Here is an 11,491-nt window from a genome sequence, read left to right on the forward strand (position 1 = left end):
GTCGTGGCTCTCACTCCTCGGCTATATTTGTTTGTCCCTTGCGACCTATAGCTCGTGCAAGGTGGATTGGCAAGTTGCTTAAGGATTCATTCAACTTCTCAATCACCGCAGCTGTTACCTCAGGGATCTCTCTTGATGTTGATGCTTGCAATTTTCCCTTTGTTCTATGACCCTCTATTAGAACCTCTCCTCTTAGACACTTGAGTTTTCTATACTTCTCGACAACCCTAGTTTCAGCTGCATCAAAGGTAGCAGGTGCACCCGCCTCAACTTTTATCTTGAGTGTGGGAAAGAGACTAGCTATGAACCTTTCCTTCTTTAGGAACTCTGCACCATCACCAGGTTAGCAACATTTCTCACCCATACAGCCCAAAGACGTAAAAACTCTTGTTTATACATGTAGTAGTCATCTAAGTCTTTTTGTTTGTGAGAAACGATGTCTTGCCATAGCTTTTGAGTGTTTTGGGGGTCAAAGAAGTATCTCTTGAAATGATCAACAAATTTGTTATAGTTTCCCTTAACCTCCTGAGATAGAGAGTCAAACCAAGTGTTAGCATCCTTCCTCGGAACTACCTCAAACATTTCTAAGTGTTCCTCATCTCGTATCACTCTTTTTATGCGGAAAGCCATTTTGAAATTTACTAGAAATAGCACGGCATCCTCGCTAGGCTCTCAAAAAAAAAGAGCATATCCTGATATTTGGCGTTGAGCCTCCATTGAATCAATTTCAAAGTGACAACACTTCTTAAAAAGATTTACACATTAATGTTTTCTAAATTGCAATTTATTCTACAACAAAATAAAAACATGCACATCAAACGATCTATGATAGTCAACAAGAGGTAGGATGACAGGGTTTGGTGACACAAGAATTTCTCCTACTCTTTGGGCACCAAACATGAACACTATACGTTGTTGAAAATGGATCTTTCTACTAATTGCAACGTTTATTCTAATGTGTGGAGTGAAATGGAAGAAAAAAACCGCTATTCTTAGGCCATTATCCATGGTCCATGCATGACCTAGTGCTGAAAACAAAACAGAAATATAGACGTCCAAATTAAGGTCGTACTTAATGAGAGGCAAAATAAAAGGATTTATTGAAACGTTTATCTCGGCCAACCTAAGGGGCCTTAAAATTCTACGAATTACACGTTGAAATTGTAACTTATTACTAATAATGATATGTACCTTTTGCCTTGCAATGGGAATGAAATAATCATACAAACTCTCCTGATTCATGCAATCTACTTGATTATGCTAAAAGCTAAACATTCATGCAATATGTAGCAACAATAAACACAAGTCCCTACTCGGTGGGGGCACCAAAATTGAAGCGGTCCGGGGCGGGCAACAAGAGAGGCGACCTCTAAAAACCCCTCAACTCTCCCGTGCTACTCAATTGGGGTTGGGCCAACCACAAGCACAACACAACAACAAACCCACAGCCAAAACCCAGACAAGATAGGGGCACCACCTAGTTATGGGATGCGAACTAGGATGCAAGAGAGATTTTTTCACAACCAAGAGAAGGTGCAACAAAACAGACACAAGCAATCTCACACCGAGACACACCAAATGAAGCAGAGCAAGCTAGAGCAAAGGGAAGGGAGAGAGAAAGGAAACTTGCGTAATATCTGGTTTGTGACTTTAAAATGGAGATGGTTGGCTATGATGCTATCATAGATCTTGTACAAAACTAACTCAATGCTTAGTGAATGCTAAATATTGCCAACACACACACACAATGTCGTAGGGTGTGGAAGACCTATGATGACCACAATACCCTCTTACAATGAACACAAAATTGGTATTGAAAACACACTAAAATACTATCTCAAAAAATATCAAATGATAGAAACTTAACATACGCAAGTCACCTTGAATTTACTAAACCGTATCACACAAGAGGAAGGACGAAGATTTGAACGTTGAATCACACCTTTGAAAGTAGAGTTTTAAGGAATGAGAGAGAGAGAGTTACTATGAACATGTAGGCTTGAGGTGAGGTGTCTTTGATGGTTAGGTCAATGGCTATTTGTGTTAGTATGTTAGTGGTTAGTGCTAGTAGTTTTGTAGCTAGTAGGATGTGGTAAAATTACATGGAATATTCACTCAAGATGCATCACATGATTTATACAATGATAAAAAGTAATAGAAAGATGAGAATATACACAATTTGATGGAAACCACAAGATGGAAAGGGAATTTTTCACCTATCTCCTCCAGTGAATGAAGTGGTTGTAGAACTCTGTCGGTGTAGTTCTTGTGACCATGGAAAAGTTGAATTTTTCATGATCAAAATCCTCCTTTGTTAGATCTTGAGCTTGGTTATTTACTGATTTTTTCTCTTTTTGTGAAAGGATGAAGAGGTTATGTTAATAGGAAATTGATTCTAGAGAGAGAAATTGAGCTATATGTGTGTAGAGATGATAATTTGGAGCTATGGAGTAAGGAAGAGATGGAAATGGTGAAGAAGATGAAAGAAGCCATAAAAGTTGCAGGTTTGAGTGAGGGATGGAGAGGAACGAGTGTGTGTGTGTATGGAAGTAGGAAAGGAGGTGAGAGAAGACCATGGGTTACTTTGTGAGAAAAGTGTACAGGCTGGGATCCATTCAAAAAATCCTATCTCACCAGTGGTTACTCCAAAAATTATCAAAAAACTTTAAGTGCTTATTTATCTCTTGGTCCACATTTTCTCCTTTGACCACAGTGTCAAATTTGGAGTGGAGATGGATATTAAAAATCCCAGAAGAATACCTTGTTTTCTTCACAAAAAAAAGTCTTCAGTGGTCCCTCTTTTGTTGAGTTTACATTTGGCTCCAAAGAAGAGTCTCTCCTTGCATGAGAGCATGACCTAATTGATTCTTAGGGGTTTGAAAATATGCATGGTTGTGGATTATGAATAAAAATAATATATGGATATGATGAAAAAAACACGTTAGTATATAAACAATTGGTGGAATCTAAAATAGTGTCAGCTATATATAAATTGAAAATGGAAAAAATCATGATATATGAAAGTATAAGGAATTTAATGAGGGGGCCCTCATTTGCTTTTATTGAAGTATATTTATTTACAAGAGATAATACCATTAGGAAATAGGAATTTAGTGAAAGGCAATGACTGATGGTGAAAGGTATTTTTGAGGTTTCTTCGTGGAGTGGATTCTCACCCAAAAATAAGAGAAGCTTGCACGAAAATATTTCTATTATAAATAAAGAGTATGCAAAATGGTAAGAAAACTTGTGGTAACGGTGAATCAATGACATAGCATACATAGGCAAATCACACACACCTACACAAAAACATTTAAATAAATACCAAAATAATGATAATAAAAATACCTATACTTAGGCTCTATATACAATGAAATACTTATACACAAAAGGGCCATAATATACTTTGGCTTTTATTTTTATTTATTTTTTTGGCTCAACTAGCCCAATGACTAGCTAAGTGAGGATTGTAAGGAGATATGGGGAAAGTCCCCTAACTCACACACACCTATGGACAATGAAAGGGTGAAAATAGTCACAGTGTTTGGGTGATTTTGGTAGGGTGAGGTAGCTCACTATGGCAATTACGGAGAGTCAGAAAACGTCTATCAACATGTTTAGTTTCACACTTATGTTTATGGTTTTCCATTCCGTTTACAATTATGATTATGGTATGACAATCAAGTTATGGTTATGGTATGGAAATCATGGTATGGTTATGGTATGGCACAGAGGTTATTGTTATGATTTGGCAACCAAGTTATGATTATGGTTTTGCAATGATGGTATGGAAATCATGTTATGGTTATGGTTTGGCAATCAGGTTATGTTTATGATTTTGCAATGATGGTATGGCTGTTATGGTTATGGTATGACAAGCAGGTTATGGTTATGGTATGGCAAGTAGATTATGTTTGCAAATACTGTTTGGAAATCATGTTATGGCTATGGGTTGGCGATCAGGTTATGGTTATGGTTTTGCAATGATGGTATGGCTGTTATGGTTATGGTATGAGAAGCAGGCCATGGTTATGGTATGACAAGCAAGTTATGGTATGACATGCAGATTATATTTATGGTTTTGTAAATACGGTTTGGAAATCACGTTATGGTTATACCTGCAATTTTCAAATTATGTTTTAATTATGGCTAGAAAATCTCCATGTCCTTGTGGCTATGGTTTGCGAGTCAAAGTTATGATTACGCTTTTGTAAACTTGTCATGTTTAAGATTTTGATTTTGTGGTTTTTTAATGATTTACAATTTTGCTAATATATACTTACTCTCTCTTCACTGTCAAATTGTAGGTGGAGTGCGGTTGCTTTTTCACTTTTCCTTTGGGCAGAGAGGGTTGTTTCCTAGCGCTGCAGTACATGCAACATCAGTTCCCAACCTTCCCTATCCAAATTTTTTTGGCAACTTTTGTCGTCGATAAAGGTATTGATATACACGTTCTAATGCACCTCGAAATAGACGTCGGTACAGTTATCAGTATACGCATTCTAATGCACATCAAAATAGGTGTTGATATAGGAAACTTACTTTTCCGTTCCTATTACAAAGCTATTATCGGCGTAAACTTCACTGCGTATTTCGATAGAAAAGATACCAGTATCTATACCGACGATACGATGCCGATGTTTATTCCGACGCTTATACTATGGCTTTTTCTTTTGAAACAAGCTTTGAGTCATCGATATCCCTGTCGATTTCGTGTGGCGTGCTGTAGTGAATACCAACGCGATAACAAATAGTTTTGTCTGAGGGATGATAAAGGATAAAATTTTGTGTGCCCTCCTCCCCCCCCGAGTGTCACCTATAGAGCATGAGCGTATTGTCACCAAAAGCTTTATTTGTCTCTTTAGCAGATTTGGAATCATTTTTATGATGATTGCAAAGCCAATTGGCTTACTAGTAGGACACAAGTGAGTGTTACTTGTGTTGATGATACCATGCTTCGATGCCTACTTCTCCCTTGCAGCCTCTTAAAAGACTTCCCTACTTGCCATACTCCTTGAGCTTGTGCTTTATGGTAGCAACAAGCTTCTGTATCTTCTTACTTGGTGAGCCAAAGTCTCTTTTCCCCCTATCTGATGGCACAAGCCACCACGTGGCAACTTTTCACGCTACCAAAAAGATAATGACCGATTAATAAAAAGGTTTGTCAGAGAGAGAGAGAGAGAGAGAGAGAGAGAGAGAGAGAGAGAGAGAGAGAGACTCTACTACCTTCATTTGAGTTCGGTTATATTTTGCAAAGGCAATAAGTTTTGGTGATTCCACTCCGGATTAGGCCAATTGATCATCGATTGAAATTTGATATCTTTTGTTTTAGTAGAACTAGAACATACCTCTACCATGGCTTGATCGCACAAAACATCTAATCTTTGAGAGTGCTCATCACGTTGGCAAGCATTCAAAGTACCTTACAAAGCTTAAAATTAAAGTGGAAGAGACGTGATAGTAGGAGCCGATAAGCCAAAGAAGAGGAGAGCGGCTTATGAACGCAGTAGAAGTGAGGGCGACCAAAGGGCATTGTTGAGGCCATATGCAAAGAAGAGGAGATCGACAAGCACAAAGAGAGAAACTGATGTGCAAGAGCTGAGAGGAGAGAATTGCATGCCCCTTTGCATCTCAGGAAAGATATAGATGGAGACAAATGCTATGAGGCCGATGAGAGTGGGTGGACGTGGAGTATGTCGATGAGCGGGACAGGGAAAACGTGCAAAGCAATGCTCGAAAAAAACATTTTTTCAGAAACTTGGCAAACCAACATATGTGAAATAACAGAGGTAAATTGACAAAAGTTGATGTTTTTTACACTTACATTTTTTTTTTCAAAATTTTGTAGGTTTTCTCACCTTCAAATATAAAATGTAGAGGTAAATTTCAAAATTTCTAGGTGAAATTACACTAACCTAGGTTTTTACTTGGTGAGCCAAAGTCGCTTTCTCCCCTACAAGCCACCACGTGGCACCATTAAATCAAAAGAAACCACCAACGCTGCAATACCCAAAAGCAGCGCAATAAAAGCTTCTAATTTGCATGTGATGTTTGAAGCACCAACAAAAAGCAGCGCTCGTATGCATCTTAATAAAGACGGGCGCTTTTATACAGACTAAATCAAACCAAGAGGCCACGGCAAACATCACAGTAAAAGTAAGGCAATAATTCGGATGTAGAGGCACGAGTTCACAGCTTTGCAGAGGTGCGATTCTCAGTGGCACCCGTTTGCAATTTCTCTGTAGCTGTGCGTCTGAGAGAGAGAGAGAGAGAGAGAGAGAGAGAGAATTCTGCGAAACAGTTATTTGTTACATTGAGCGTAACTCTATGTGAAAATATGGCGACTCAAACTCTACCCAAAGACGCCGAAAGCTGTTGATCCTAAGCTTGATCCTTTTGAAGACGATGACTCAAGTAACAAGTGAAAACCGCTAACAGATTACTGTCAGATCGTTTCTCAAGCTTCTTACGCAACTAGAGTGAGAAATCATCATTCACATCATCGTCATCCCAATCCTCTCACTGTTCAAACTCGTCCTAATGACCTAGTGCATAGATTAATTATTACGTAAAGACTACGATCTAATAAGGCTGAGAACGTGTCTCCTTTGGTTGATTGCCTACGAAAATAAATGGCACTGATCAACGGTATATACAGTATTGTGCACACGACAAGCTGATGATCAGGTGTGAGGTACTCTTGCAACCCGTTGGGTGCTCAAGCAGTCCGTGAGCTTTATCATCTACACGTGTAGTTGTTCTTCCCCCTGAAAGAAAGATTGCAGACAAGGTGAAACACAAAGGAAGTAATTTTTTGTCCCTGATGATAGATGGAGAATCGAAGATCTGCAAAAGGAGCTTGAGCATGAGGCCAAGTTGACAAAATAGCTATAGGAAGAACACAGAAATAGTGGTGATGGTAAACATGATAGCAAGAAACACAAAAGCAGTAATAAATATGGTAGACATGATAGCAAAAGTGAATACAACAGTCAACACGAGAACAAAACTCAAAGAGGAGATTGTAGAATCTAATCTCTCTAGTATAAATCAACCTTCAACAAGTGGCAAAGGGATTTCTTAGATTATCACGACAAATAAAGATGAAAATGTCTCTTCTAGACAACCCGATCGCATGATCAACACCCTCACATTCTATGAATATTGAGTAGGGCCATCTACTCTCTTTGAGCATTTGTAGAATCTCACGAGCATGATCAAAGCAAAACTACAAAGATGTATGACTAATTGCTTATTGCACCTCAAATAGAAAGCTAGCTACAACATAGGGCATGACAAGGGGTTGAATTAAAACTAGACCTAGTTAGACAGAATCAATGAAGATGCTCTCATGGGTTTTGAGAATGAAAGAGTAGAGCGATGGCACGTGAAGGGAAGAGAGGAAGAGAGATAGACTTGTGGAAAGCATGGGACAGGTGGAGGAGAGAGATGAAGATGTCCAAGTCCATGGGTTGAGAGGAAACAGTTTACGTCCTAGTCGCGTATTTAGTGCTTCCACTATGGAGGCTCGCTCTATTCCCTATATGTGATAGCATGCTAGTGTCTGGCCGTTGAATTGCATACTTGAGAAAAAGCACCGTGTGGTCCAAAAAGAGAAAGTGCTCTACAAATAGAAAGCTAGCATCAGCATAGGGCAGGCCAAGGAATTGACGATCGAGAAGAAGAAGATAGTTCACTTTCAGCAGGGAAAAACCTATCGAAAATCACCCGTAACTATTTATGTAGCAGAGCTTCGACATAGAAGACAAAATTAGATATGTTTCTCTCTAAGCTTAATCAATATGCTACATCTCTTGCTTTTATCTTGATGCGTGTTTTGTGTCTGGCAAGGAAAACATATATTCACAACATTGGACGTTTCAATTGCCCTCATGACTACATGTTTGCTTGGCGCAATAAACGCCACGTGGTAGAGCATGGCTTCCGTTTCTTATAATTTTTGGAGAGACCACAGTGCCAGTTCTCCACCATACTTTTGTACGGCACTTCTACATGACGTGCACTATATACTTTGCATTTTGGATTTGTGACATTTCACTACATGATGTAATGTTTAACTATTCACATTCGTTTCTTGTAGCTTGACTCAGATATCGGCTTGTGGAGTGGACAACTGAAAAGCGTCAGAACAACATCGTAGGTCAGCATAGCACCTCATTTTATGTTGCAATGCATTAACGCTTTATTCATTTACTTGTTTTAGAATTTTAGACTTTTCTTTCTTCGATTCAATTTATTTACACGCTCCTTTCAGAATTATATATTTGATATCGATCAAGATCTACAGCTATGCACGCAACTCTTTACATACAATTGCTAGCCACTGCGTGCGGTGTATTAAAGTAGTAAATGCATAGGTAGTGAATACATGTAGTGTATTACAGTAGTAAATACACCTTCTGTATCTTTACTTTAGACCCAATCAATCGATGATATGTCCTCGTTTCTCCCATACTAAGTGTCAATATGAAGATGTTATATAGCAAGACCCACCAAGCAAGACTAGTTCTTCAGAGCTCCCTAATAAAATATGCACGTTCATTAAAAGGTATGAAAAACAATACATACAATTCTTCCCGTTATAATAAGGTCATTTTTGTATCCACATTTGTTTTCACAATCACTGGGCCATGCGGCCATTACTCGATTTTCATGGGACTACCGTTTTCTCCTTCCCTACACATCTCCTCCCCTACCGTTTTCTCCTTCCCTACACATCTCTTTCCTAGCCTCCCTGCATCAGCGGCAATATTCCTTTTCGTCTCTGTCTGTGTCTCCGTTTGTGATGATGTGGCCTTTTCAGAAATGTTGGGGCGATGGCACACTTGACATGCACAAGTGGGGATACAATATCTTGGCGAATGTGGGTTGTTTTCACTTTCGGGCAAGGGTCTTTAAGGTTCCAGCCTGGTGACATATTAGTGACCTCGTATTCCCTTTCAAATACAACAATGTTGGTGGGGGGCCCAGCGTCATCGCTGACAACGTCGCGTTTCATGTGTGGAATGTGGAGCAGGTCGGTCTCACGATCATGATCATGATAATGGTCGTGGCCAAAATCTGAATCTTCTCTGCGTGCCAACATCTGTACGGTGGTAGTTTGCGGACCTTGCTCTCGCTGCTGCCAGTGGCGGATGAGGTCCTCCGTCACCGCATCCCGGCTGACCTTTATAACTTCACAATCTTCTTCTCCATCTGATGCAGGAGCTCCGTAGACGACCGCCCACACTCCCCAAGCCGGACAGTCTATACTTAAGTCCACGCCCTTCCTGGCCACCCACCAGCTCCGGGGCTCCTTCAAGGCCAAACGTGACGAAACCTCCACGACGCCGTCGCCCAACTCGCTCACCTGCACTTCTACTCTCGCTGTATATCTGAAAATCATGCCTTTACTGCGCAGGTCTCCCATTACGCGACAGAGAAGCGCTTCCCGACCATCGACGACGTGATACGCTGGCGATGCAACCAGCCTCCTCCAGCAGTGTTTGCTCCACTCGACTTTTCCCTCCTTTTGTTCTTGTTCAAGCCTCAGCTGCGCTTCCTCCTGCAGCTCCTGCAACCAGAGCGGCCGCAGAGTATCGCCCACCATCCTCGCTGGAAAGCGCGGCGGTGATCTGCTGCTGATCATAACTGTATTTATAGGAAGGCTGGCAAGGAAAAGCTAATAAAAGCCGATGCTTTTAAATATTTTTGCTCCCTAGATCAAAATACAGGATTATGATTAAACCCAAACTCAATAAAAAAAAATCTATACACGCACAAACGTGTGCGCGATTGAACATTTGTGTATAGTCTCCTACGACGTAAAAATTCTCTTCTTCTTCTTCCTCTCTCTCTCTCTCTCTCTCTCTCACACACACACACACAGCCTTGCACAATTTTTCACAAATTACATTAATATATTCATGTTCTATCGCGGGCGTAAGCAACACTCGGAGGATTGGTTTAGGACTACTTGTGCCTTGTTGTTAGCAGACGGAATGCTTAGGACGACGTAAAGAACTTTTTGGACTCTGTGTATCGAGGAAGAGGCGGCGAGTTGGTGGAGGTGGCTACCTTGATGTAATTATAATCTCTCAATGATGTCATGGCTCAACAAGAGCATGACTAGACCTTGTAATTTTTTGGGCTGCTCAATATAATTCACTCACAATTGTAAGTTTTGCAAATTTTTTTTAAAAAAAATACTACATGGTATCATTCATTTAGGTTATGTTCCTCTCATCACATCTATTTCTTCTTCGTTGCCTTCATATGCGTCTCATAGTCGTTCAAAAATATTATGTCTTATCCTTTTATGCATTACTAGTACGGCCGGCCGCCTTCGGCGGCCTCTCTCTCTCCCCCTCTCTCCCTCTTTATCGCGTGCGAATGGGTTTTTTTTAGTTTTGGACTTCAGCCTTCAGGTTGCAGATTGCGACACATGTAAAAGGCTCCCCCTTCCGCCATATTATGTTAGTAGATTACATTATTATAATACTAGATTTTGCATAAGGTTTCTCTCGTCACATCTATTTCTTCGCGGTTGCCTTCATATGCGTCTCATAGCGTTCAAAAATATGACACCTTACCCTTTTATGTATTATTACATTATTATAATACTAGATTTTGTATAAGAAGTGGTTCTTGCACTTCTTTCCTTGATACTCTTCGATTACGACGCAAGGATACATCAACAAGACGGATCAACACCAACACGACAAATCGGCTAAGAGTTCTAAATCCTTTAATCCTTTTGTCTTGAATGATAAAACACAAACACTAACGCATACGCCTCGTGTTGGAATTGTCACGATTTCAAGGCTATCCAAGCGACAAAGTTGTCAAATTTTTAGGCTATTTGTCGTAGGGGTTTTACCTCGTTAATGGATCATCACAACCGCAAGTGCGTCGTCAAAATCATACACAACATATAAACTCGATCTACTCACCAACACCAATTATCACTCTTGGATGATACGCATGCAAATGTTTCTCGTTCATGATTTAGAACTTTGGGATGTGGTAAATGGCACCACTCTATGCCTGGCTCCTATAATTCGTGTAGGTGCTGTCCCAAATACTTCTGTACTAATGCGGCTGACATTGCCACGTAGCACACGGCTTAGTTTACTGATTTACAAATGCTATGCTGTTATATTGATTCACAAAATGCTACGATGTTATTAAGTGCTCTACCATCCACTTAGACCTCATTCGTCACTACTCAAAGCAGTATCATTGGTCTGATCACATTGCTAGTCCTTATTGGTCGGATCCTCCAAGAGGATACTATGCGAAGAAATGAAAATTCACCTCGCTCTAGTACCACTACACCACTAGTTATGTTCTCCAAAAGTACGAGAATATGTTCACCATCCTTTGGCAAGAGAAATGTTACCTGCAAAGAACCCTTATCAGGAGCTTTTCGACTTCCAAGTACTCCCTTTACTTCATGAAATTCAACACCTACTCCCCACTAACGTGATAT

At 40.0% G+C, this 11,491-nt stretch overlaps 1 protein-coding gene across 1 annotated transcript; it reads right to left on the minus strand.

Annotated features, from left to right (window-relative positions):
• Window positions 1-8,485: 8,485 nt before the first annotated feature.
• On the minus strand, window positions 8,486-9,649 carry LOC147426908 (uncharacterized). Its single transcript, XM_086498246.1, has one exon. The coding sequence runs from the start codon at window positions 9,647-9,649 to the stop codon at window positions 8,747-8,749; it is 903 nt and encodes a 300-aa protein (XP_086354372.1). The 3' UTR covers window positions 8,486-8,746.
• Between the last annotated feature and the right edge of the window lie 1,842 nt (window positions 9,650-11,491).

Source organism: Adiantum capillus-veneris, chromosome 24 (assembly GCF_014529385.1).
Source record: "Adiantum capillus-veneris isolate H3 chromosome 24, ASM1452938v2, whole genome shotgun sequence".
In the NCBI taxonomy this organism is placed as follows: Eukaryota; Viridiplantae; Streptophyta; class Polypodiopsida; order Polypodiales; family Pteridaceae; genus Adiantum; species Adiantum capillus-veneris.

What these genes read in the sequence shown, in the direction of transcription:
- LOC147426908 (XM_086498246.1), bottom strand. Translation starts at nt 9,649, where the DNA reads ATGATCAGCAGCAGATCACCGCCGCGCTTTCCAGCGAGGATGGTGGGC.